The 26805-nt window shown below is 46.5% G+C and overlaps 11 protein-coding genes across 11 annotated transcripts; 3 read left to right on the forward strand and 8 right to left on the reverse strand.

The window, feature by feature from the left end:
- Window positions 1-3050: 3050 nt before the first annotated feature.
- AOL_s00215g231 (uncharacterized protein) lies at window positions 3051-4633 on the reverse strand (the record flags this gene model as incomplete). The annotated part of the gene is made up of 4 exons (XM_011129433.1): window positions 3051-3727; window positions 3787-4279; window positions 4349-4376; window positions 4449-4633. The coding sequence occupies 4 exons, from the start codon at window positions 4631-4633 to the stop codon at window positions 3051-3053; spliced, it is 1383 nt and encodes a 460-aa protein (XP_011127735.1).
- A 567-nt stretch (window positions 4634-5200) lies between these two features.
- On the forward strand, window positions 5201-5642 carry AOL_s00215g232 (uncharacterized protein; the record flags this gene model as incomplete). Its single annotated transcript, XM_011129434.1, has 4 exons — window positions 5201-5302; window positions 5374-5405; window positions 5468-5549; window positions 5616-5642. The coding sequence occupies 4 exons, from the start codon at window positions 5201-5203 to the stop codon at window positions 5640-5642; spliced, it is 243 nt and encodes an 80-aa protein (XP_011127736.1).
- A 686-nt stretch (window positions 5643-6328) lies between these two features.
- On the reverse strand, window positions 6329-11143 carry AOL_s00215g233 (uncharacterized protein; the record flags this gene model as incomplete). Its single annotated transcript, XM_011129435.1, has 7 exons — window positions 6329-6376; window positions 6434-9453; window positions 9520-10254; window positions 10324-10542; window positions 10628-10751; window positions 10824-10978; window positions 11119-11143. The coding sequence occupies 7 exons, from the start codon at window positions 11141-11143 to the stop codon at window positions 6329-6331; spliced, it is 4326 nt and encodes a 1441-aa protein (XP_011127737.1).
- A 1355-nt stretch (window positions 11144-12498) lies between these two features.
- On the reverse strand, window positions 12499-13099 carry AOL_s00215g234 (uncharacterized protein; the record flags this gene model as incomplete). Its single annotated transcript, XM_011129436.1, has 3 exons — window positions 12499-12820; window positions 12900-12952; window positions 13022-13099. The coding sequence occupies 3 exons, from the start codon at window positions 13097-13099 to the stop codon at window positions 12499-12501; spliced, it is 453 nt and encodes a 150-aa protein (XP_011127738.1).
- Window positions 13100-13988: 889 nt separating this feature from the next.
- AOL_s00215g235 (uncharacterized protein) lies at window positions 13989-14558 on the reverse strand (the record flags this gene model as incomplete). The annotated part of the gene is made up of 1 exon (XM_011129437.1): window positions 13989-14558. One exon carries the CDS (start codon window positions 14556-14558, stop codon window positions 13989-13991), a length of 570 nt encoding a protein of 189 aa, XP_011127739.1.
- Window positions 14559-16075: 1517 nt separating this feature from the next.
- AOL_s00215g236 (uncharacterized protein) lies at window positions 16076-16651 on the reverse strand (the record flags this gene model as incomplete). Its single annotated transcript, XM_011129438.1, has 1 exon — window positions 16076-16651. One exon carries the CDS (start codon window positions 16649-16651, stop codon window positions 16076-16078), a length of 576 nt encoding a protein of 191 aa, XP_011127740.1.
- A 944-nt stretch (window positions 16652-17595) lies between these two features.
- AOL_s00215g237 (uncharacterized protein) lies at window positions 17596-18549 on the reverse strand (the record flags this gene model as incomplete). The annotated part of the gene is made up of 1 exon (XM_011129439.1): window positions 17596-18549. One exon carries the CDS (start codon window positions 18547-18549, stop codon window positions 17596-17598), a length of 954 nt encoding a protein of 317 aa, XP_011127741.1.
- A 796-nt stretch (window positions 18550-19345) lies between these two features.
- AOL_s00215g238 (uncharacterized protein) lies at window positions 19346-20037 on the reverse strand (the record flags this gene model as incomplete). Its single annotated transcript, XM_011129440.1, has 3 exons — window positions 19346-19779; window positions 19858-19924; window positions 20002-20037. 3 exons carry the CDS (start codon window positions 20035-20037, stop codon window positions 19346-19348), a joined length of 537 nt encoding a protein of 178 aa, XP_011127742.1.
- Window positions 20038-22207: 2170 nt separating this feature from the next.
- Window positions 22208-22905, forward strand: AOL_s00215g239 (uncharacterized protein; the record flags this gene model as incomplete). Its single annotated transcript, XM_011129441.1, has 2 exons — window positions 22208-22370; window positions 22436-22905. 2 exons carry the CDS (start codon window positions 22208-22210, stop codon window positions 22903-22905), a joined length of 633 nt encoding a protein of 210 aa, XP_011127743.1.
- Window positions 22906-23487: 582 nt separating this feature from the next.
- On the reverse strand, window positions 23488-24189 carry AOL_s00215g240 (uncharacterized protein; the record flags this gene model as incomplete). The annotated part of the gene is made up of 4 exons (XM_011129442.1): window positions 23488-23506; window positions 23559-23613; window positions 23691-23962; window positions 24047-24189. The coding sequence occupies 4 exons, from the start codon at window positions 24187-24189 to the stop codon at window positions 23488-23490; spliced, it is 489 nt and encodes a 162-aa protein (XP_011127744.1).
- A 1427-nt stretch (window positions 24190-25616) lies between these two features.
- AOL_s00215g241 (uncharacterized protein) lies at window positions 25617-26261 on the forward strand (the record flags this gene model as incomplete). Its single annotated transcript, XM_011129443.1, has 2 exons — window positions 25617-25691; window positions 25767-26261. 2 exons carry the CDS (start codon window positions 25617-25619, stop codon window positions 26259-26261), a joined length of 570 nt encoding a protein of 189 aa, XP_011127745.1.
- Between the last annotated feature and the right edge of the window lie 544 nt (window positions 26262-26805).

The raw sequence follows: 26805 nt of genomic DNA on the forward strand, positions 1-26805 counted from the left end.
AGCACATATTTTTTTGACGGGCTATTTGGGGAGGGGTTGCAGGGGGACGGTACTCGAAGCAGCAGGACTGGGGCGTGCAAATGGAAATGGAAATGGCATGTCCGGGAGATTGGCTGCAGTTGCATACATTCCAGTGCGCGGAACAGGCCAGAATTGGCTGATGATGGACTGACCTTAACTTGCCCTGGTAAGAACCGATAAGTTCCAGTTCAGTTTAGTCTCGATCGTCCGTCAAGATTATAATTAAAGAGCGGCCGAATCGACGCTTTTGCGTGTGCAGTTAACGTTCCGTGGGCTTGGGATTGTGGGATGTCGATGAATGGCGTGGTACCCGACGTGCGATAAAAAGGAAAAAGAAGACCCACTCCGGTCTCAGATACAACAAGAAATCCCCGAGAAAAAAAGATCGTAGCACCAGCTAGAGAATCATTCGTGCCATCTGCGAAATCTCGAAATCGTCGATGTTTGTCTGTCTAGAAGATTGAGGGTGTGCTCGCTGCTCGGCAAATGTGCGCGTTCTCTTCAGAGCAGGAGAACATCCCTTTTCTCACCGCCAGTTCCAATTTTGGCTTAACCCGCAGCGACGAACAGAACAACAAAGGTATCGTGCGTCGACGTCGACGATCTGCAGCGACCTCGACTTCAAAACGGAAATAGAAAATAGAAAATAGAAAATAGAAAACCCGGTGAGTAAAACGACAGAGAATATTCGTATTCCAAGACATCGATCTCTTTTTCTTTCTTTCTTTCTTTCTTTCTTTCTTTCTCTCTCTCTTACCCCTCGCTATATCCCCACACTCATGTATCGGAGTGACACTTTGTTGCATTTTGCACAATGTGTTGAGGGGTCTGTCCCCACGTGTCGACAATGGCAGTTCTGGTTCCCCTTGAATGCTCATGCTCTGCTCTCGGATATGCAGGTACTCCCGCTGAAGGAGGGAAGCCTGTCAATGCTCTTCGATGCGGGTGATCAAGGAACTCATCGTCCTCGCTTCCACAATCATGCATTTACCCTGTCCCCCCGCCATGGCCGAAGAATCTTGGTTCTAAGGCGTCGGTGGTGTCAATTTCAGGATGGTCATGCCACTTCTGCACCAGACCATCCATCCATCCATCCATCCACTCTCGCACTTCGGAACCCAAGGTGCTTGTGATGAGGGGCAAAGTAATAGTAAAAAAGCAAGATGATGATGAGCTCATCTGAGGAGAATGGGGGGGGATGTCCAACCAAGCCTGGTGAAGGGGCATGGCGATACTCCACCCAATCAACACGCTTGTATTCATAAAACAAACAATATGAGACCCTAAACCTCGGGCCACCGATATGGCAAATGCAACATTCGTGCTGGGATGATGATAACCATGATCATGGGATGGGAGGGGTTATGGGGCGATTGGGATAGTGAAAGGGCTCCCATACCTTCGACTGCATTGATCAGAATCTTTATGCATACCTAGGTACTTTCCTAAATGCATGTTGTTGCACTGCAGAGTGAACCTCCCCAGGTCCCTCCCCCGAGAGAAAGCATCTGCAAACCAACTCCCTAGAAGTTGTAAATGTATGAATCTCTCCCGAGATACTTAGGCCGGTACCAAATCCAATCTCCGACCTTCCCCGGTGTGGAGTGGGAGACTTCTGTTTGGAGGCTGTGAGGAGATCCTCCTGAATCCCTCTCAGGCCACTCCGAGCTTCCCGAAGTCATGGATAGGTCTTTGAGCCCCAATTCAGGTCTCCAGGGCCTCTTCCGAGGCGGATTCCACTGTTATTAGCCCCTCGATCCATAGGATCGAGAATCTCGTGTTCTGACGTCCATGATGGAAATAGTCAGACACGTCACCGAAGTACACATGGAAAAAAGAAACTTCCGTAACGTTGCCCCCAGAAAAAATCGGAGCGTCGCAAAACGATATATGAACCTCCTGAAGGCAGTTCCAACAAGTTTGAAATCTTCAGATGTTGTGGTTGTTGAGATATTTTCAAGAATACATGTGAAAGGGAGTAAAAAAAGATCGGTGGAGAAGGAAGGATTTTGAGGGTTGGCGAGGGTGTGTGGGAATTTTGACACTCTGACAACAACACAGGTCGCCCGAAGGAATAGCGGAGCGCCAATGGGGAGGACGGGTAAGCCACAGACCCAACCTCATGTCAAGGCTGCGATATGGACTGTATCAAACATTTAGGATGTCGGAAGAATTTACCGAACCGACACCGTATACGTAGCCACATACTTTGTATCTCACAATAGATCTTTGGATTCCTAAGTCCGGGTCAAGGTCTTCATTTCAACCTATATACTACATGGTATTTCATACATGTGACAAATCTGATATGATATGATATGACAGTCTCCGGAAGCATGCTGGAGAGGTGAGGGAATATGTGTGTCTTTCCATGAGAAACAGGTCAGCGGCCCGGCGCGGAAAGAGAACAGCCTGAGCCTAGAAGTGATGGGGCGGAATGACGTGACAAGCGTTAAAGTATTATTTTACGGGAGTTTGAAGGTAGGAGTATTGCGGGTTGGAGGAGGATTTGGGTGTTACGGAACGAGGGAAGGCTTGATATCATGATGCCAAAGTAGAAGATGTTGGCCGACTTCATGGCCGGCGAAAGCACTAATGATAGCGTGGGAGTTGTAAGGGTATTGGATATGACGAAACCCTCAGAACGTCAAAACATAAGAAAAATCGCTGACAGGTAAAGACTTCGCGTTTTTAAAAATTATAGCGATAGTGCTCTTGTCCGCGTATGGAAACGCTACAGGGCTTAATAATGCAGCCTGGTGAATAAATGTAGCCAGAAAAACGCAGAACCAGAAAATGCCTATGGACTTTTTTTCTTAGGGAGGGCAAATATGAGAACAAAGGGAAGACAATGGGACAACGGAAACTAAAGGGGTTTGGAGATATATAGCTATGAAATGTCGCTGGGTCGATGTTTTCGTGATAGTAGTTGGTTTTGGTATTATATAAAGGAGAAGAGAAGCGAATCATTGGGGAGAGGGGACATAGAGGAGAGAGGGAGCAAAGGGGGCACCTGGATCCACCTAGACTCACTGGGTGGGGGCGGGGGCGGGGGCAGGAGCAGCAGCGGGAGCTGGGCCCTGACCATATCCGCCTCGGTCACCCCTGGGACGGAATGGACGACCCCGTCCTCTGAAGTTCCCTCGGTCACCTCCACGGAATTCCCCACGTCCACGATACCCATCACCGCGGCCACGATACCCGCCTCGAGATTGACCGTCTTGTCTTGGACCGCCGCGTCCGCGACCACGACCGCGACCACCAACCTGTTGGAAGCGGCCTTCAGCGGGCTGTGTGGCTGCTGGCTCTGCGGTTGACTCTTCGTGAGATTGGTCTGCCCAGCTGGTAGCAGGGTTTTCTTCAGCAGATGCACCATTATTAGATGACTCCCCGCCTGCCTTGATACTATCCCACTCTTCTGCTGATTCACCAGTCTGTGAAACAGCAGCAGCATTGGCTGCGCCGTCGTCTACGACGGTAGCCGCTGGGGCTGCAGGTGTGGCTTCCACAGTCTCGGTCAAGGTTTGAGGAGGAGCTCCGGTATCCTTAGGCGTTGTGTCGGTATCAGCCTCGGTGACAATAACTGTGGACTCTCCGAGGTCATGAGATGTCTGGACAGCAGCAACTTCCTCTGAAGGAGGCTCGACGGTTTCTTCATCCTCGTGGCTGGCATGCAAGGTGTTGGCTATCTCCTTGATTCTGGCGTCTGCAGTAAAAAGTTAGCACGTGTCCCCGCGTATTATGGGGGTTTGAATAAGGGCCTACATGTAACTCCCTCAGACCCTTCAACTACCTCTTCCTTGCTCGCTGCTAAGTTCTCGATAGCTGCAGTCGCAGACTCCTCGGAGCTGTAGACCATCACAAGCACCTTCTCAATGGCCTCGTTCTCCGCCACATTATCGTCTGGAACAGCACGTCGATAGCCTGCCAACCGAAGGAACCGAAAACAGGTCAAGAGAGCTTCCTTCTGTGTTTTCAACCCTTCTTCATAGCCAGCCTTTCTCGCTTCCTCAACTTTCGCTGCGAGGTCTGCGGCGGCAGCAGCCTCAGCAGCCTCCTTCTCGGAAGTCTTGGTCTTCTCTTCAGCTACAGCAACAGCTAACAAGCCACTAGCGAGCTCCTGGTACTCCTTTACGCGTTCCTCAACCGTCGTTTTCTCAGCAAGCTTCTTTCGTTCGTCATTGTTAATCAGCTTGGTGATCCCTTGTTCTTGGGGAGTTAAGCCAGCGATCTTTGCCTCGATTGTCTCGATGCCACGCTACAAGCACACAACCACGTTAGCAACTCGCGTTCGAAACGTTTTTCTAGTATTATATAAGGGAGCTACCTTCTTCTTAGACCACTTCGCAAGGCGTCTATAGACAAAAGTACTAATTAGCTATCTGGGGCTTAAGGAAATGCGGGGAGCTTTCTGTGTATATACTAACTTCTCAACTTCTCGCGTATAAACATTAGATGTAGGGCCATTGGCGCTTGGCTTCTCGGAAGCAACCGAGGTTGAGGCCTGGGCGTCGACAACAGCTTCCTTGGTGACTTGGACGGTTTCCTCGGCCTTGGGAGTCGAGGTGCCCGAGCCCTCGTTGGCAGCAGCTTTCTTATTTCCTCGCGCCATTTCTGTAGAATTTAGTTTCAGTTTGGTAATAATCGAAGGTAACAAGAATCCGAATCGGACGTATTGATGATGAATTGTTGTGTGAAGTTGGTGGATTGGAAGGGTTTATCTCTTTGTGGGGTTGTGGCAGGAGAGGCGAAGGTGAAGAGGGATGATTTTAAGGAAACAGCAGCACAAGACACTTTGCTTCCACGAGAACGATTATTTTTTTTATAGTTTTGAAGATGAGATCAGGATGATGCTAACGGGGACGGGTAGTGACGATAATAGTGATGATGATGAGGAAGAAAGACGCAATGTTGATGTGGGAAGGGTACAAGGTGGGATATGATAGTATGCTTTGCAGAGGGAGGTTCAAGTTGTGAGTCGAGAAATTGTCGTGTGGTCGTTTTGTGGCAGACGAACAAGAGCAATGACGAACGGTCAGGTCTTGGGGGTTGTTATGAAGGATTTTGTGTTGGTTGCTGAGCAGCCATCCATTTCGTTCTTCAACCTTCGATCCTTTCTACAACCTAGTACGTCGTATTGTAGCCCCCTAGTATACTATAGTATGCAAACTATTCGGTGATGGCTGCCTCTAAATCTACAAATCAATACCCTCGCAATGTCCTTAGACGCATTGTGAAGGCCCACTCCGGCTGCAACATTTCGAAGAACGCTGATATTCTGGTATGTTTGGACAATCAATCGAGTAAACAAAGGGTTCACGATAATTGACGTACGCTCGGTTGGCTTCCTAGATATATCTCGACTACGCCCTATTTCTCGAACAGTACACTTAAACAAACAACCTCTGCACTATTAAAACAAACTAATAACAAATACTTTCTATAGGCTCGTTAAGGAAGCCGGGATAGACGCAAAGGCGTCTGGGGAAAAGCAAATCACGGCGCGAAATGTTAAGAAGGCGAAGGATGTATGACAACCCCCTCCACTACAAGAGATCCTAGGAAACTTATACTAAACTCGACCTTGTCTTTAGACTGTCCTCAAGAAATTCCGAGCATAAGGCAAACCAAGTTGCTCTTCACGGTCTTTGTCTAGACCCGGATCTATCACCCATGGTTCCAGACAGATAGCCTTTGAGGCAGCGAACCTTTAATTGCATCTTCAAAATATACTGTTGGCGTTTTGGAATGGACAGGGCTGTTTGCGCACCAGTGGTTTCGGGGATATCAAGGCGTTAAGAACTGGGCTATCATCACCAACAAACTTGAATTGTATTATAATTCTCATCAAATATTAAAAGGGCTTTCAAGAAAACGAGACAATCTTGTATGAAAGCATGGCTCAGTGGTGTTTCTGACGCATCTGATCATATGAAATTAAGAAAGGCTACTGGCAGAAAGGGGGGCGTTTGAAAAGAGACTATACGAGCTAGCATGCAATGAAAAGTGATACATATCGATAAGATATTGGAAGAAAATAATTCTGATGGGAAAGTGGAGGGGGTGTTTCCAAACTACGCTTGCTAAATGCACATGCTTGTGTCCCAAAATGAAGGTGCCAAAGTGAAAGTGAATATATATAAACTTCCAAAAGAAAGTGAGGGAGAGGGGAGGGAAAGAAAGACATAAACAGGTCGGTGTAGTTTTGTAATAAACCTCTAACTCTTGACAAAATAACACGACCCGAGAAGGGGGGGTAGAAGGTGTTCTCTACAGATGCGACATTTCGTCACGAGGTTTCAAGCTCTTAGCGTGATCCTGGAGAAGTTGGAAGATCAAGGAGAAAGTTCGTAGCCTAGCAAATGCGCGTTAGTACTGTATTGATAAATTGATATGATATTCAGTAACATACTTCCGACAAGTTATTATCAAACTTCTTCAGCGCCATAGTAGCTTGTTCCTCGGAGAAGCCCATATTTTGTAGCTTTCTCACATCCGGATCGACCTTCTTTCCACCTGTTAAATTGGCCGTAACCGCCGGTGGGGTGGTGACATTAAATGCATCATCAGCACGGGCATCTCCTCCATTGACCTGTCCCACTGAAGGACCACTGTTGGCTGGCTGGCCCGACGAGCCGGGCTTGTCAAGGCTGGCAAACAGGGCGTCCCAATCATCATTGCTACTTTGAGCCGGTTGGGTGGTTTGGAGAGTATTGAACTGGAAAGCAGAGAACTCGTCATCGTCGGGGATATTCTTTGTTCCGATTGGAGCAGTCGGAACGTGCTTTGCTGCACCAGGAGAATCAAATACGTCGTTGAACTCAGCGTAGCCATGATCAGTAGTATAGTTGTCATACTCATCGCTCTTACTATTAGCCTCGCGCGCTTCACCGAGGTCCTTGAAGTCACTTTCGAAGGTATCGTCATCAAATGCAGATTTTCCTTGTGTGGCTGGTTGAGTGGCGGGCTTAGACTGCACAGAAGAGAATGCACTATAATCAGAACTCGTTGGAGCGGTTGTAGTAGGTTGAGGAGCAGGGGTGATAGCCGGTCCAAAAACGCTGTCCAAGTTACTTGTCGTCGCTGGCGGGGTCATGGCTGGAGAAGACATGAACATTTTAGCAGTGCCAGCGGTCTGAGCCGGGGGGGAATTGGTATTCGTCTTAATGGGGTCGGTCCGGGGTGGCAACAGGTTAGTGAATTCCGGTGGGAAGGCTGAGGTATCGTTGTTTGCTCCACCAGTCGTCGAGGTATAGGTCGGTGGCGAAGTTTGGGCATTGGGGCCTGGGAGGGGAGTGCTGGAGTTCGAGACGAGTGATGCAGCAATGCTGGACTCGGGAACTGGAAGGACAGACGGCGGTTGTTCGGGAGCTTGTGATGCCCCAGTAGTCTTTACAACTTTGGGACTTGCGGAAGTGAAGTTGTCATCAAACCCCCCGGTCTCACTAGCAGTGTCACTCTCGTCGTCATTTTGGAGTTCGCGGATAGGTGGGAATTCCTGGTTGCTCGTAGCAGGACGTTCGGGCTTCACCTGACTAAAGCCAGCGAAGGCCGCATCGAAATCATCTTTCGCGGCCTGGGAACCTCTATTATCCTGTCCTCCAAACCCAAAGTTCAACGGCTCAGATTTGGCTTGGCTAACCCTGCTTCGGTTGCTCATATAGCTTTCACCCGTGGCAGTGGGTTTGATCGGAGTGGTGATATCTATTCCCGGGAATGCCCCTGGTATATGAGCGACACTCGGGCTGACACTACCAAAGTCGGAAGCAGAATCACGTTTATCGCTAATCCTGGCTGCGACGGGACTACCACCTGCTGTTGACCCAGTTCGTGCTCTTTCAAGTTTCTTGGGTTCTTGTTGATCAAGTATCGCTGAATGGGACAAAGGTGAGGGCTTGAAGGCATCCGCTTCGGGTTCGGGTTTGGGCTCATGTTGCAGGCTTCCCGGCCAAGTTGTTGTCGGGGTCTCTGGGCGAGAGAAAGCTGACTCGCTTGAAGCCTGAACCTGAACGGAACTAGTGGTAGAATCGGCTCTGTTAAGAGTCAAGGGCAAAAATGCAGAGGTTATATGCGGGCTGCCAACTGATGGTGGAATTTCGGCTGTGTGGGATGAGTATGAGGAGGTAGGAGGAGAAGTCGGAGGCGTGGATCCACCAAAAGCACTTTCGGTAGCTGATAGAGCAGAGAACGTAATACTACGAGCGGGGTCTTTGCTGCCGGTGTTCTGTCGAGAAAATGAGGTTGGTGGTGGTGGCCCTGTGCCAGAAGGCGCGCTGAAGGATCCAAAGACGTTGTCAAAAGCATTCTGGCCAGGGTTTGACGCTGGCGATGCAAAGCTTGATTGAATAGCCGACTCAAAGAAACCACGATCATGGAAACGGCTTTCCACACTTGCACTTTCTTGTACAGGGGCCGTTGGGCTCTTCCTATGGAACGGGTTTGCATTGAACGGGTTTGTAGACATAGTGCTGGTTTGACTGAGAGTGGGGCTAGCAGGAGGCTGAGGGCTCGTTGTACGACTAAGGCTGGTAGCAAGATCAGCCTTCTCCTTCTCTATTTCACCTTTCACTCGTTCTCGTTCAGCTTCTGAAGTAGCTAACTGCTTCTTGTTGATAGCCACCAAGCCTTTTTGTTGTCTTGCATCATGTTTCAACTTCTCTAGCTGTCTCTTTAGTTCTGCCGTTTCTTGGTTGGTATTTCTCATTTTCTCTTTGAGAGATTGGTTTTCCTTGACATCGGCATCATACGCGGCTTGAGATTGTGCTTTCTGATTTCGGAGGTCAGTAAGTGTGGCCTCCAGCATGACAGAGTCATTTCGAAGGCGGGTCGTTTCAGCTCTTGACGTAGCCAAGATTTCTTCGACACGCTTCAGCTCCCTTTCTTCGTGCTCATACGATTGTCGCAATTGTGCAAGTTTCAACTCGATGTTATGCTTCTCGTTGGCAACATTGGCAAGGTTCTGATCCGCAGACAAACGTTTCATTTTCAGATCTTGGGTCTGCTTGGTGAGAGACCCAATTTGGTTCGACAAATTGGCAAGTTCCGTAGATTCAGATGTTAGCTTCTTGTTAACTTCTGGATCTAGCAAGTCATCAAGATGGGATGGCGTGTCCTTGCTGGAGGTAGTACCTCCAGTAGCCGAAGGCGAAATCATGTTTTGGCCAAAAGAGCTAGACGGAACAAAAGGCTTGGTGCCCCCAAGGAAGCTAAGTGTGCTAGTGGGAACTGGTGCGGGAAGAGGAGAACGTGGGGCAGGATAATCGTTGCTACCAGCAAGAGTGGTATTCAGTGGTGCAGCACCAGACGAACTAGCCTGGGCTGAGGATGCCGTTGTGAATGAATCGTCCAAACCGAAGAGTTCATCAAGGTTTGACTTTGGTGGTTCAGCTGCTGGAGGATCGAAGGGCGACGGTACTGGAGGCTTAGGAGATGCTAAGAAAAATGATCGAAAGTTAGCACTAGTAACTTATGGGACTAAACGACTGAAATAATTCATACCTTGAGCATTAAATGATAGCGAAGGACGTAAATGGGGAGGGATGAGATTCAAAGGCAGAGCGTCTGGAAGCCCTTTGCCATTTGTGCCTCGAGTTCGTTCCTGTCGAATCAGGTACATCGCTATCGCAAATTCGTCGCGAGTAAGGCTACCATTCTTTTCGATATCGGCGAGGTCCCAGATTTGGGCCAGTGCATCCTCGGGAAGCTTCGATCCAGAAAAGAACGGCACCGCCTCCTCACCCGTGATAAACCCTTTGTTCCCGGTGTCCACATCCGTGAAATGATTGTCAAACTTTTGTTTCTCAACGGCAGTAATTGCCCATGGTATATCTACTGGCCCAGGTGGAGCAGTAGAAGGTGGAGGCATCGGAGGTGGTGTGTACTGCTGTCGAAGCGGGCTCTGTGCTCTAGTGGCACCAAATTGGCGGGGAATTGATGGAACGGTTGGGATACTGGGAGGTACCACTCTTGGTCCCGGGCCTGGAGATGGGCGCTGGCGTCCGTCCCCGGTTGGGGGACGTGGGCTCCGGCTGGCAGCATCGAAAAGGGCTTGGGGTAGGGAAGTTGGAAGTACAGGGAGAGATCCGTTCATAGTGCATTGAATCAAATGCATGGCTACGACGAATTCGTTGGACCCGAGAGCACCGCGCTGTTGTCTATCTGCAAGGCCCCATATCAAGCCTAAAGTAGTGTTTGCGAGCTTCGCTCGCTGGAAGATTTGGCGTGCCGATTCACCTATCAAGAAGAAAGAGAAAAAAAATCAATACCTATATCCTTTATAAAGAATTCTGTATCGCTTCTCACCTGGTAAAAGTCCGTCGACGGCGCCAGACTTCTCGAATAATTCAATAAATCTGGTAACATCTTCAGGGGATAGCCGAGGAACGGCAATGCCACTTCCTGATAACTGTTGCTGAATAGGACTTGTTGGTGGTTGCTGAACTTGGGCTTGGGAAGACGCCTGTGGGCTTCCTGGAGCTGCCCAATTGGCATTGACCCCTTTAAAGGTCGGTAGGGGCCCGGCTGTACAGAAAACACAGATGTTAGTCGATTGTCTAAATTTATGAACGACTGATAATATTGCAAGAGCGAAGGATTAGGCCCTTACGAAATTGCGCAAGTTCTGGGCGCGGAGCTTGTCCACTCTGCGCCTGACCGATGAGCCGTAAGGCGACGCTGAATCCGACTTTTGTGAGAAGTCCGCGGTTTTCGGTATCTGCAATACCCCAAATCTATTCACAGTCTCAGCTTATCAATTCCATTTATCTGCCTTTCGTATGTCCTCAGCGAGGGATATCTCGTACCTCGCCCAGGATCTGCGGTTTGAGACCAGATTTCTCGAAGAACTTAACGGCAAGTTCTCCGGTAATTACACCTAGGTTCTGTGTATCGGCAGCTTGGAATAATTGGCCAAACACCTTCTTCTCCTCCGGTGACAAGACGAGATTCGGTTGCCCGGCTTTTCAAATATCATTGATGTTAGCCTCCAGTCCATATTCTAAGATTATAAGGGCGAGCGACCGAGCCGGCCTAAGAAGGCAGGCGGTAGGCCATGCTCCCGTATGTGTATATGATATGTGTATGTATGTATGTACGTACTGGAAGGCTGCGTTATTTCCGACATGCTTTCGGAATATGTTTAAGGAAAGGTAAGGAAGACGTAGATGGAAGAATGTCGCTTCCGGGTTTGCGACATGCAGCAGCGAGCACAACGTGGATGCCGATGCAGAAGGAATGTTGGGGGGTTTATGGTGGTATCGAGGTTGTATGGGGAAGCCGTGGGTCTTAGTCTTGGTCAGGCTACCAGGAGCAAGCAAGCAAGCCAGACCTCCGCTTGGCTTACGACCAAATGAAGCTAGAGAGGCACACTACAAGAACTACGATTGAGAGTTTGAGTGAGTGAAATTAAAGAAATGACAGGGAGGAAGTCTGGCTGACAAAGGAGCCGGCCAGAGCTGCTTGATCGTATGTTTCGGAGTCAGAGTGGGTGGGTGTAATGTGAAGGATGTCTGGGAGTAAAGCAGAGTGAAGTGAGGTGATGTGAGGTGAGGTTCGGGGCAGGTGGCGGGTGCGGAGTCGTCGACTACACCCTGCTTAGCACCTCAGATATGCCTGCTAAGTACTACTACTACTACTACTTACTTAATTACCTCGATCTAGGAGTATTACTATATTAACGAACGAACAGCGTCGCGAGCAGCCTCAGCTGCTTAGTATGGACAGTACAGTGCAGTACGGTACGGAACACGTGGGGTTCGTTTTAAGCCCGCCAGTTGAGCCAGCAGCTTCACCAATATTATATTATCCCCATTCTGATCATCCCACTTCCCCCCCCAACTGTACAGGTACAGCCGTACACAATCCCCGACGAACGAGATGGCAGCTTTGGGCAGGCGCTTCCAGACCCAATAGCACGACATGCTTGTGGTCTGGATAATGTGACGATGCATTGGGAGGTAACGTAACCCCGCCATGACCTGCATGATTCTGACTGGTGTAGGGGCCGGGGTGTATTCTAACCCGATAGCGACAGCCGGTGGGGAACGAGAACTGCATTGTATTGGTAATAGAATAGCTTCGAATCAGGAGTACTGTACTAATAACATGATCATGGAAATATTAATCAATCAAGTATCATTCTTGAGTGGAAGAAATTAATGATACCAGCAGAGACAATTCCTCAAAAAGATAACGGCTATTGGTACGTCGACTTAAAACAAATTTGTATCGATACAAACTTCGATAACTTCCAATCAATCAAATCAGTCGGTCGGTCAATGACTTAACTTGCATCACCAAGTAGAGCTCAGCTCACCAATGAGCTTCTCATCCGCCTCCGTCGGCTTGTGCCCAACTCAGCGATCCAAAGTAAAAAGAACACACAAAACAACACGTTTGGACCGGTGCATTAACCAAACCCCATAAATCTTCACATTCGTCCTCTTCGCTTGAAGGTGAGATAAATCCTCGAGAGCAGGTCTATTCATCCTCTCTAGTTTCCTCTTCCTCTTCTTCCTCTTCATTCTCTTCGAAGAGAGGTGCCGGCTTAGCTTTCCTACCCGCCCGTTTGCGAGGGGCCTGTTGTTGCTGTCCTCCACGTTTACGTTTCTTGGATGTATTCGCGAGTTCTTCAGCCTTGACCTCTTGAAATTTGATCACTCCTTGCGACTCTTCGCTCTTTTCTTCCTCCTCGTCTTCAGTCATCGGCGAAGACTTGAGTCCCTTCTTAGGGGATGTCTGTCCGCCTGACAATGACCCAGATATCCCGTGGGCTGCCATCATCCTCGAGAATCGCTTTGCACTAGATTGATAACAATTGTTAAACTTTCATATTACTATATACTATTGAAGATCTTAAGAAGCAGTGATCTGTAACTTACGCTGCCCCTCTGGATACTATTCCACGTTCCTTGGCTACGAGACTAAAATCAGGCTTGAAAATCCGAGTTAGGTAACTTAAAGTAGGCCATAACCATGATGAACTTGATCATAGATCATTTACCTTGCCGTTATTTGAGTTTTTGACACAGCTGATCAAAAACAAGAACTGATCATCTGCTGAGGGGTTCTTTGGTGCCATTTCGAAATACAATTCTGAAGAGATAAATTATGGGTGCTTTTGTCTAGGACAGACTTAAACCTAGTATTTGAGATATCTAAGTTCGAGGGAGGCGTAACTGTATACTAATTAAGTAGGTATATAATGCGAAATAGAATGTCAAGAGGAGAATCGATCCGCGTCTAGGACATTCTTTTATAGACACAGTTGTCTATGGATTTCTATCTGGCAAGAAAATACCTGGCTATGCATTCCGAACGTCCCCCACGGTGTTCGCCAGATAAGTCTACCGGGTTCTCTGCGAACCATTCCGATATTCCCCCCATAGACTTTCCAAGTTAACCCAACGATTTAACTTTTGGTGCCCGATTATTCTCGATAACTAGGTAGTGACACAGGACTCGATCTTTACCCCGCTAGAACATACCTTGTTTTTATGATGCATGCATGTCACTAAATTTTCTGCCGTACCTGTGGATCGTGCATATTGTACCTACAAGGTATTGCATTGAAATCTGCTCATATGATCATTGCTCTCTTTGCTTACACTTAGATTTTTGACAAAACTGTACTATTACAGGGTTGATCTTATGTATTCAGCTTTGATACTAGTCCATGCATTTGCCTTTGCCTTTGGTACCATATGCGAACGCTCCGGAGCGACCACCAGACTAATTCTTAAGCATGTAACTAAAAAGATCGATGAAAGCTATCAAGAAAAACAAACTAATTCCACCAGCAAAGTACATAGATGCAGACCGCAAATCGAGTGCAGTAATTTGACCCTGGGTTCGAAGCTAGATCTGACTAAAGATCCTACGCAACCGACTACAAGATCCAATCCAATTCAAAACGAGAAGGGAAAAATTAATTAATAACTTTACCCAACAAAATCTCCTCATGCATATGCCTATTCCCGATAATTATCCTCAGAATCATAATCGTAAGTTGTTGTATTCTCAAATGTTTCTGTCTTAATGGCTGCCGAGCTGACCTCGCGCTTGACCGCAACTCCGCCCTGTCCAATATTTTCATCATCTGAATCTAAAACATCGATGATAGTAGCCGCCATAACACTATTTGGGGCTCTCTTGCGAACACCTCCATTTCCTTCTTTTTTGATAGAAGCAGGCGTACCCTCCTCAATCAGTTTCGCCTTTTTCTTAGAAGGCGTAAGGATCTCCTCATCGTCACCATCTTCCTCGATAAATCCTTTCTTCGCCTTGCTCTGGCCGGCGGCATTTCGTTTCCTCGGGGTAGACTTTGGGGTCACATTCGGTCTAACACCGGTCTCGACTTCTTTGCGTAGTTCTTCAGCCTTGGCTCTGATACGACGCATGCAGTTATTGATGGCATCGTAGGTAGCACCGTCGCCGAAATGAACGGCGATTTTCTCATAGTCTGGTTTGAGCTCCGGGTGGGCGGCTAACAAAGCTGAGAGCAGCTTGACGTAATTCTCGGAAGACCAGGATATTGGCATAGTGGGCAGATGATCTTGACTGACGGGAAGTGGATGTGGGTATGGTTGGACGATTTCCTTGATAGTATAGATTTAACTTGCTGTCTCCACTTTTTTGATATTTTATGCTAGTGGGGGATGGCTTGGAGGGGGGGGGGCTATGCTATTGAGAGAAATGGAGGACTAAAGTGCCTGGATTCTATCGATATTGGCCCCTGTAGATGATTGTGCCGCTCTTGTTTTTTTGGTTGAGTCTAGGTAGGTACTTCCTGCAAGAGATTGAATCGAATACAATTACATCCATGTACAATGATCTAGTTTTATCGATAGTAAAGATGTGGTGGGTAGTCTCCATGCGATACTAGAAATCCAGGGTATCTTCCGGCTTCCTGCAGTCGGTCACATGGAATAAAATCTATCCCGTCCAAGGATACTCGACATATCGATAGAAAGTACTAGTAACTCCTCAATAATGTGATTAGTGTGAAATTCGGACGAAAAAAAGGAAACGAAAGACGGGTAGCGAAGAAGGGAACACCGGCATATGCAATTAACAATACCGGTATATACCATGCATATGCAGTATTTTCTAGCTTCGAATTCTCTTAACTCTGCATGATGCACAAGCATGTATGTACTTATATAGCGGCAAGGCATGGCGTCGATTTAGCTAGCTAGGGTGAATATGAATGGGCCGAAGAAGTTGGCTGAAACCCTAGTAATTCGACATCCGTGAGAATATCGGTTTGGGAAGATTATATATCGTATTTGAACAGGGAGCTGTTGGTGGCGGAATTGGCCCCTGCACTGCATGCACACCGAATCGAAAGAACTTGGATAGGCCTAGCCTCGAGGATAGGCCTAGCTGTAGCCTCGAATCCGGCACCCCCGGGATTGGGTGCACCGGGGACGATCCCCTGTTTAATGATCATGATGAGGTCGCTGTCAAACCCGGGCAAATTCCAACAAACTCCAACTCATATTCGTTCCCAAATGTCACAAAAGGAGGGAATATATTTCAGGCTATTTGTGAACAATATCTAAAAGAAGTGAGCAAGGACTTACTGTGGCTTAAGCGTATAGCTGAGTTGGTGATTGTGGCTATTATATTATTCCGGGTGCAAATCTGCATAAATATGGAATTTGATTTGAAGGAATCAAATGCAATAAAAAGGAAGCTAATTTCGTAAAACAACCATTGAATTGTATCTTGAAATACTAGTCTCGAGATACTAACTGAAACACGAATCACTAAATGGCTCTCTTTTGTGCATACATGTAATGTAATGCCAAATAGATTTGGCATGAACTCCAAATTCCATCAATTTTTGTCCGCTTGAAAAATAAATGATGTGCGAGAAATGAATTGAAAGTTGCAAAAGTCTCAAGAGCGTAACCCATGATACGAAGCCGGCCCAACTGAGATGGGTACCGCAAGAGCCATTAAATAAACAAATCGAACCGACTATAACTCAAACAAGCTTTAATGGGCAAATATCAGCCTCCATATCCAATAATAATTCCAATAGGATCTAGGACTATTCGCTTTGTGATTCATCAACCTCGCCTTCTTCAAACTCTGGCTCGCTCCCTTCGTCGAGGAGCTTGTAATACCCGGGAGCTGGTTTCGCCTTTCTTTGAGGCCGTGGTTTAGTCGGTGTTACGGGCTCGATGAAGGAAGTATCAGTTTCATCCTCTTCATAATCATCATAGAGGAGTGGAGTCTGTTCTTCCTCTTCCTCCTCACTCTCAGTAAAGACTGGAGTAGGAGGTTCTTCATCGCTGGTGTCATGAAAGATGGGATTCTTTCTTTTTCCACCTTTAGTAGAAGAAGTTTTCCTCTTTTTGATAGGTGGGGATTTATCAGAATCAGGATTTGCTCTCTTCTTGGAGGTTGGAGGAGAGAATTTGCCGTGGGAACTAGTCTCTTGGGACTTATCTGGAAGAGAAGCTGCCTCTTTTTTAAGCGTCTGGAATCTCCACCTGAGACTGTTTAGAGAATAGCCAGTAAATGAGGCAATCGTGGGTAGGCTTGGGCTCCCCGTGGTGGCGATGATAGCCAAAAGGAGGATCCGATCTGTCTCTGGTGTCCAAGCGGCAAGTCTTTCTGGCATTGCGGATGAGTTTATTTGCAATTGAAGGACTTTGAAAGCGGGTCTAGATATATATAAAGTCAGTTATGTTTAAACTTCGTAGTACTGGATACGAAATGAACAAGCCTAACAGACATTCGACTAAAGTCTCCTATGTGTATATTTTAAATTTAGGCACTTAAGATCTTAAGAGAGGTCGCAATTATATGATACCTTTAATCAGTGATAGCCAAAGAAGAATCTCGTAATATAAGCTGGATAAAGGTGGTAGTGCTGTTTTATGATGGGGAATACATATGATGTGTGAAGCCGAAAAACTTGGATATCGAGCTTCCAGCAGCGATATTTATGTTAAAATACCACACTATGAGATTTCAAATTGAAGTTTCAGAGAGACACAACTATCAGAGCCTACAAGCAAGTGGTTTAATATCATGATAAAGCGGGGGCTCAGATGCGAGGTTGCACCGGTGGGGACCCCGTACCGTGCCCGAACCCGAAGCAGTCCAGTGTGTTTCCAACATTTGACTAGGGTCCGCCCGAAGGCTGTTGGAACGGACTGTTCAACGCAATTGCAACCAAACGAAGGTACAAGCAAGCATAATGCAAGATACATGCAGGTCCAGATTGACTGCACCCACACTTTCTTCAGGAAATGTCCCAAGAATGTTGTCGTCACGGAAAAGATCAAGCTAGTTTCTCGTCTCGAGTGGGTTCGTCCAATGTGTAAATATACCTTGTATTGGTATTTACGCCAACTATCACAAAGTATAGTAGCCCTAGTAGCTAGGAGTCTAACGTTTAGCAACCAACATTCGTATCTTCATAGCTTTACAAGACGATGATTTTTCAACCGGGTCGTATATTTTCAGGCTTCCTAAGGAGCGGCACGGTCCACATGACTATTGTAGAGTTCCAAGTCACCTATATGCATATATGCATGGCCCATCTATGCTTGTCGACGTCTATGACGAAGCTCCAGTCACCATTTCAGACAAGGCACCCATCCTTTCGTCCTGGACTCCGCCAACATCGGCACGGCCCCCGTCCGCCTCTTCATGCATACTATTGATCCCATGATCTTCATGGCCAACTTGGATTTGCATACCTCCCTCGATAACCATGAGTTCACCTTGCTCACTATGATTGATTGCCCTAAACTCATTATTCAAGTCCCTCAAATCTTGGTTGTGCTCCCAAGCTAAAGGACTAGCCGTGCTCCCGTCCTGCAGGCCGTTCTCAACCGTTCCAACAGCTCCATTATTTTGAAAGCTCATATTGCTCAAGCCGTTCGTAAGCATGGGGTCCATAACCGACCTGATATCATCGGTTTCCATTTGCAACTGCTGGTCTTGTTCACTAAGCATCGGCTGATGTTGATTGTAGCCTCCAGTTGAGAACATGGGATCGACCATGTAGTATGGATTAGGATTGGCTTCCATAGCACCATCTACAACCATACCCACAAGAGCCCCGCCATTCTCTACCCCTCCTTCAACCTTGTTTTCTTTCTTCATCAAATAACATTCCATCAAGTCTCCATACCCACGTGAACTTAGCCCCCCAGACTCTCCCTCACTATCGTCTTCACAGTTATCATATTCCCACTTGATCCTGCCGTCCTCGTACTTGATTGGCCTCGCACGACCCTTGTTGTGCTTTGCCTTGCTAGCTCCGCCTTTCCCGTTCGACTTGCCACCCCCATCCTTGCGTCCTCGACTGACGAGGAAGTCTAGGGTGCCGTCACCGAATTCACGGGCTTCCTTACGAAGCTTCTTCATCTTTTCTTCAATTGCACGGGGGGAGGCGTCACCACCAAAGGCGGCTGCGATCTGCTTGTAGTCCATATGGATGTGATGGACGGCAAGAGTGACAAGGAAGAGGCGGGAGACATTTTCTGGGGTCCAGGTGATTGGCATCTTGACTGTTGTATAGCTTTATAGACCTGTAAAGCTTAGAGGGGGTGTGTTAGTTTGTTCTTTTTCTTCGTAAAGCTGAACTTTGGGTACATACAATGATAAGAATAAGAATGTATAGGGAAGATATCTTAGTCTAGAAGTATATGGGCTGCTGAATCACTGCGATGTACTTTATGGAGGTCTTAACAGGAAGCTGAATAGGATGGTGAAGGATGTTAGGATTGAAACGGAGAAGCAGATCCAAAAGCTGAATTTATAAATCTGAAGATCCGGTGGGGAGTGTTTGCTCTTTTTTGCAAATTTACTATGGCTATAGTGGAGGATTGGGATCTAGGAGAGCTAGAGCTCAATCTAGTCCTCGCATGTTTCTTTGAAGATGTCCTGCCGAGCAGCAAACTTCGCTGATGTTCTAGATACTCTAGTGGATAGCGATAGGGATCAGGCTTCTGGCGCTGTTTGCCGTCAGCCACTAGCGAGACTAGTCTCCTGCAAGGACCCTTGAGACATATATCTTTCAGTTTTTAAGCAGTCCAGATAGTATGAGTATGAAAAGCGATGACTGACTGAAGTTTACTTAGTAGAAGACAGTCGTGAAAATGAATGCAAAACTAGGCTCATCTTGAAGAAGTCGAAAAGAATATAGGCTAGAAGTCCCAAATAATAGTAGCTACGTGTTCGAGAAATAGAAATCCATCCATAAGGCAAAGGGCAAAAGGATACACCCAAATCTCAATAACTCCAAAAATCTCTAAAACAATCGCCAAACATTCCTCCAGGCTAGTGTGTGTGTAAAATTTTAATCACCAAGGTATTCGTCATCCTCATCCTCCTCAAACTTCGTAGGAATAAAATCGTCACCAGAGCTCTCCAAGTCAACAACATCAGATGCCTCAGAATCAAGTCTCAGAACCTTCTCCGTCTTGACTCTAACAGCTCGCCTCTTACGAGGTGTAGGGGACGGTGTGACATCCGTGGCGTCTCGGATTGTACTCGCAAAAGACTGATCTGGGCTGCAGCTGTTCAACGACTCTTCGTCGTCTTCATCGACAACAGGTTTTACTTTGCGTGGACGACCTCTCTTTTTGGGTGATGACTCTTTTTTGACTCCGTTATTAACGTGAGAGACCGGAGCTTTTACTGGGCTGTTCACGTTGCTTCCAGCAAGACTTCGGATCTTTGTGATGCGTTCCCTTATGGCACGAGCAGTGGGTATTTCACTTCCATTTAATGCTACGAAGAAATAAAGTCAGCAAAATACTCCTATACCTCGCAGAGAAGAATGCATAGTGTAAATATAGTACTACTTACGCCATGCCGCTCTGATTTTCTCCCCGTCAACTCTGACATTATGGGTCTCTAACAGAGTGAGTAAAAGCTAAATGTCACAATGTCGATCTCGTTAACCTATGCCCAAAAGACAAAAACAACTCTGTAAAAGAGGCGGGTTCATACCAAATGGTCATTCTCTGCAGTCCACTTGACAGGCATTTTGTGAATGTATTTCAAGATTCGAAAACCGTGAGAGGAGTGTGTATAGGTAACGTGTGGTATTGTTCCGAAAAAAGTGTGTTGCGCTGGATATGCTCTTAAAACCTTGGGATCGAGTAGAAGGAGCTACCTACACCAGCAATTAAACGAAAGGGATACAACTTTCTTTATACTTCGCATTACGATCTAGCACAAGCCAGGTAACCTTGGAAGGCAAGGCCTGGTTTTTTCCACCACAGTGGAGGGAATTCTACCAATACATGCCATACAATCTTGGGGTGGCGGTTGGGTATTTTCTTCCCGAAGGCCCGGGTAGGTTAACAGCTGCCCAGAGCCAGCAAACATCGAGACGTCCTCAAAGTTCCAACAGCTACCGATGCATAAAAGATTCCGGATGTCGACCATTTGAGCTAAAAAGGTCGATTCACATCCAGACTTCACGTAGTTGTCTGATGCGAATCAAATTCCGACGCGGGAAATTTGATGCGGGGTGATATCGACGAGGAGCTGCATCTCAACTTGAAATCAGGGCTCGTTAGATCCCTCGATGGGCTAGTTGGCCGTCTCTGACGGAATCTCTCGTTGAGCTTTCTACAAGAATCCAGAGCAAGACCACTCTAACTACTCCCATATTGTAGGAATCTTCGGGAGCCGCACGGACGAGCTGCTCCCCAAGGCCCGTCGCGGGTTACAACATGCATGAGGCCGTATGCATGTTGGATGGTCTCGGAACCGAAATCCACTATTCTGCTTGGCAGAGAATCGAGGTCGAGAGAACCAGTCGGCTACTACACACCGTAGATCATCGACACCGATCAAGCCAAGCGGTCCTTTCCTCAGTCGGTGCGGCCGAGAATATTTTGTTGAATTGGCTTCTTGAGTCATTTTTTATCGCCTGAAAAGGTTGGCGACAGCTCACACTCCCAGTCGGACATGAGCGCGACGCGGACGTGTTACATGAATGTCCTGATCAATGATTACGAAGTCCAGGCATCGACGAACTTAACTCGATTGAACCTGGCAATGTCGCGTGGAAGTTGGTCAATGTTGTCGACCCCTGGCAACGCGAATGCAGGTTGGCGGCCAATTAATATTCCATTTTGGGAAATGTGATGGGGTTACCTGGAAAGGATTCGAACGTTTCCTACGTCAATGGGCGCCACGGGCTGGCCTTTGGCTTTTGGTGGAAAATTAGAATGGCTGGGCAGAATCTCGTCGTTGAAGTTCGAGGAGATCCAATGATTCTGAGTGCGCGCAGTTGGAGAAAACCCGACCCCGATTGAAGCTGTGATACGGTTTTTGTGTCTATAAACGTTTAAACGAGAGGACGTAGACGGGTGGGCAGATTCGCCTGACAGGCGATTTGCAGAATTTAGTAAAATACAACCATTCCGCTGAAGAAAATCCGTGAGAGCGCCACTGCATCCATGCAGGCAGCCCTTACACTTGAAACTACCCGCTAGTAGGTAGTTCGTCTATCCGGATGAAAAAGAACAAATACGGACAGGCTCCGTGGAGGGGAAGCGGATCTTCTCCCTTAGCTCGATGGCATGGCAAGATACCCCGTCTAGCCAATCATGTCCAAAAATAAGTCTCTGAAGATTGCTGGTCCCATTTTCTGTTTCCTGAGCCCCGAGCTAAGGGTATTCCGAGTATGCCCTCCATCTGTGGGGTTGGGTTTCTTTTACCCTAGAATGCCCAACGGATCACCATACAAAACGTATGAGGATCTTGGGAGTTCGAAGGGGAAAAATCACCATTAGGATCTTGACCCTGCTATAGCACGAAATCCCCTACATCCTGGGGTGGGCTTACAGAATTAGGTCACTTGTACCCGGAAAGTCAAGAGTATAAAAGGTGGCGAGTATCCTGATAGAATCTTTCCCAGCCCTCTCTTATCGGTAGAAATCTCTCATATCCTTTAATCTCCCCAATCAATGAGGTATCAGAAGTTTTAAAATAAATTCTAAAAAGAGAAAGGTTCCATTTCTGTGGACGGCCCCCCACGTGAGCTTCTAGAAGCTGTCGGAACAAGTTCGCGAACCTTTCTTTATAGGATCCCTAGTATCTTCGCTTGAAGTTGTTACTAGCCCAGTGCCTGGTTGAAACTTGGACTTCAGTTCCCAAAACTTATTCGCAAAACCAAAAACTCAGCTTCATACTCGCCAAAATGCGTTGGGATAGTACTGCTGATGCTCAGGTAAATTGCGCTGCCGCACCCCTGAACCTCGAGCGTCTTTATGCTAATACACCGCACCAGCTCTTCATGGCCGTGCTTAAGGTACACAGCCCAAAACTGAACCACGAAGCTATCGCCAAACTCATGGGAAATGGTATGTCTATATTCAAATAAATACCGAAATTTATGCATAGAATATTAATTCGCAGGCACGTATAGGTTGTACTGCAAAGGCCGTAAGCCATAGAATTTCTAAGCTAAGGAGCCTGGGAGGGGATGTGGGTTCTAATTCCACAAGCTCTGTCCCAAATACTCCTACAAAGGCGACTCCAACCAAACGGAAGCGTAGCGAGAGGGAGGATATTCTTACGATAAAAAAGGAGCATGTTGAGAGGAGTTTAGAGTCAGATGCTGGAAGTGAAACATACAACATCGATGCCGTAGCCACAGGCTCTCCGAAGAAGAGGAGGCGCCAGCAAAAGGTCCCAATTACACCAGCAGTTACAGTTTCTTTTGCCTCTACGAACCCGGATGTTGACCACCAATCCCCACTTACGACCGCAAGTTTCTATGATTCGTCTGAACAACAATCGCCATTTACTGAGAATGTCGAATTTTTACACTCCTTTGACCCAATCTCGTTGGGCGAGCATTTTGGGACTGACACTATCCCCTTCGAATTTTGCTAAGTTAATTGCCGCGATTTTATGGTCGCAATTCTCACATCGGTGGACTCTCGAGATCTCCTTATGGCGTTATTTCTGTTTCCGTCATCGTTTAAGCATTTGGGATTTAATCAGCACATCTTATGAAATATGTAACGACTATGATTCTTGTAGGTTTTGTTTTGATTAATTCTTTCTGGTTTTTTTGTATCTTGCTTAGCATGTAATATCTCGGGAATTGGGAACTTTTCTTATTTGAATATCTAATTGGCTAAAGGGCGGGCCTTGATTTTATTTAAATGCATCGAAAACACAGGTGGCAGTCTACGGATTTGGATATTTTCTTAATGTATTTGGGAAGTGCATCTGATTTGATTTTATCATCACTAAAAAGTAGTCTTTTTATGGGAAATTTTGTTTGAATAATACTTGCGAAACAATAGACAACCAATTGATCGCTAAAGAGAACCCGTATTCAAATTATGAACCATGACTGAGGTGCCATGGTTGGTTGAGCAATCATAAACGCTCCTGAAATAAAGTATATGTACAGTGCATGCTTGGTAATAAATAGAGAACGATTAGAATTTCTTATCAATGGGAACACTAATCTCCGTTGTAAAGGCTATGGATATAGTTAGCATAGATAATTTTCATTACGGGCAGTTGTTATTTACCTCTCATCGTCAGAAATATGTATTACACCGTTTTCGTCAGGTTTATCGGCTTTAACTATATAAAAAAGTAGAAGTGGGTCAGGATACACTGAGGGGGGCCATAAACTTGGGACTATATCAAAGTCAACCTACAGATATGAGCAGTTTGTTCATTTTTAATTTCCAACTTCACTACTTTCTTTGACTCTTGAGCTGATTCACTGGCAGGCCTATTTCCAGTTTTCGAGTTCTTGGAAGGGGTCATAATAATTTCTTCATCATCTTGATCGTGGTTCATTTGTGCTAGCTTCCGTTTTGAAGAAGTCGGGGTTTTAGAGATGCCCGCGCCCTTTACACCGCCATTACCCTTCCTAGGGGTAGAGGGCGTTTTAGAGGATGGCTTTTTAATCTTCTGGAAATGTTGTCTGTATACCCGCAACGATTGATGTTTTATATCAGTATTCAAGCACTTTAATAAAAGTAGAAACGATATGTTCGCTGTATCATACCTGCAACCTTCTGGTGTAAAGTGTAGACCTTGTGCTGCCATCTCGTTGGCAACCTCCTCCCATTTTGGGAGCTGTGAGATGTTTAATAACTTTATGATAGTGAGGAGCAGTCCGCGCTCGCTTTCTATGGTCCAAGCTGGCATCTTGAAGATACAGTGCGACCGGTGAGCAACAAGCGCTTAAGCTGACAGAGCCGGATGATATTGGTGGAGAGTGCGAATTACGCAAGAAAAGGATCGAAAATCTTGCGATCGAGTCAAGAGTTTGAGGGAATAGAGCTCTACGTTGATAGACTCAAGTGGAAACGAAAGGGAAATTCCGGGAAGGCTGTGGAAATTCAGAAAACGGATTTAAATTTTGAAGAGTGGTGGTCATGGACTGGTCGAGCCGAATGGTTTCTGCAGGGCTCTCTTTATCGGCACATGTATACGTGTTGTATGTTGGAAATTCACGCTGCACTGCGGGCGGACGTATGCACAAGCTTCGATCGTTTCGACCCCAACTTAACTGCAGGTTTCCCAGGTCGAATCTTATGCATCAAAGCCGAGATATTCAGATGAAAACCAATAACAATGTTGGGGTGGCAGGAGAAAACAGCCTTCGGAAAGGTCGCGGCCTCCCTCTTAGCGCTATCACATCTTAAACTCATTACAATTCCTATCTGGGAACGGATGTTCCATCAGAACATATATCCCGGCCTAATCTCTTTTTCCTATCACGCTTCCCGGTTCCGCGATGATGAACTCTCGATAGACGGTACTTCTCATCCAAGTGGAGCCTGTTACTCTTTGTGAGCTCACTAGTTGGATCTAGACAAGGGATCTGAAGGTCCATGCAGGGGTAGGCTTGAGCAGAAAAGTTCCAACCGTCAGGGCAAAAATCCCCAAGCGAAGCGAACAAGTCTGGGGAGGTTTTGGTGTCCATCCCACCAATTCTTGCCCAAAAGTTGGTGTGCTGCTTCCCCGACTTGAGGGAGACGAAAGACAGAGCGGGGATTTATGCATGTGAAACGGGAGGTTAGCGTGGAATGTAAGTGGCACGATGGCTTTCGCCCCGAATGACGGGGAGCGGGGTGGAAAATTGTCCCCGACGTTGTATGCGACTTGAAGCAAATCGGAGGGGAGATTTCACCTTTTCGTTCCAACTTTTCCCCAAAAGTTGGGGATTTCTGTTCACAACTCCACCATTGATTATTATATCATGGAAACTTGGATTTTGAAATTGGAGAGGTTGGAGATTGACTTTCCTCCAGCATGATTTAGATTGAAAGGTATGAAAATGACTCGAGGGGTTGTGGGGGCGCACGATCCGGTTGGGTATATGAAGCAGCCCGAGGAACCTCTCCCAGTGACGACTTGTGTGTGAAGACACTACAAAACAACCTACCCAATCACAATTCCTAGACAAATCAATTACTTAGGCACTTTAGCCAAACCTCTGAGATTCTTGATTCCCAATCTCCTCTCGAATTTTTAATAATCTCTGCTTTTACTCGAGATACGAGACCATACCTTTCTCCTCGTGTTCAAATTTATATTCACAAACTTTTTTGAAAAAAAAAAAATCAAGAATGCCGGCCAAACTTACACACACCCAGGAGGCTTCCTTCCTCCTTGATATCATCAAGCACTCGGATCTAAAGTCGGTACGTACACTAAGTTTAATAAAATATGCCCCAAAGCCCTCATCATCCTCAGGACCATCACTAATTCCAAACCAGATAAATTGGCAGGCAATCGCAGACAAGAAGCAAATCAAAAAAGGTGCTGCGCAAATGCGCTACCAGCGCTTAAAGCAAGCAATTGAAAAAGCAGAGGCCGCGGAAGCTGGTGTTCCAATCAATATCGTAGACGGCCCTAGAAGTGATGGCGAATCTCCACATTCACCATCAATCCAGACCGCTCCGGTCACACCAAAGAAGCCCAGAGCAAACAGGGTTGAGAAACCGAAAACACCCTCGACTGGAAGGAGGAAGAAGAATGTTACAGTTGATACTAGCATGATCTCCCCAAATACTAGTATGATGTCGGCCTCTTCCTTTGTTTCCACGACCTCTATGCATTCCACACCAAGTATGTCGCCGGTACAAACGCCGAGCTCTCATGTTCCTTTTATCAAGATGGAACCGCGAGAATATATTCCAGCACATAACTCGATGCCAATAGCCGCAGCTTCTGGTATGATGCAGGCGAGAATGACGGGAATGCCATTTTAGAATCTTGCAACAAAAATAACGGGTGTTTCTAGAATTATTTTTGGAGTTACTTCTGTTTCGAAATTTGGCGTTCAAGGTTAGCAGTCGGTGGGAATATTAGGGTCATGTATTACTATAAATTTATAAGATGTGATTTCTCTAGAATTGTTAACTTTTCGATCTTTATGTAATCTAAGGAATTTCTTTTCTAGATCTTCGACTTATGGACGGTACATATATACCCATGTTCCAGTATCATGATCAATTACTTATGAGCAAATAAATATCCAAGTATGACTTGGCACTTATAGTTCCCAACCAGCAGAGTTGTCATCGTACCAGAAGCCAGTTGGCCACAGATGTCTTGCTATTTTGTTGATACTATAATACTATTTAAAATCCAATGTTTTGAAAATAAACTCAGTTTCGGTGCTTCAGCAATTTTCTTAAGAAAAATAACATCGGTATCAACCACCCTCGTGGACAGATTTAATCCCCAAACTATAAAACAGATATGCCAATATATGTAATAAAAGAGCAAATAGCTCGAGGTTTAGACCACAAC

Source organism: Orbilia oligospora (assembly GCF_000225545.1).
Source record: "Orbilia oligospora ATCC 24927 unplaced genomic scaffold scaffold00215, whole genome shotgun sequence".
NCBI lineage: Eukaryota > Fungi > Ascomycota > Orbiliomycetes > Orbiliales > Orbiliaceae > Orbilia > Orbilia oligospora.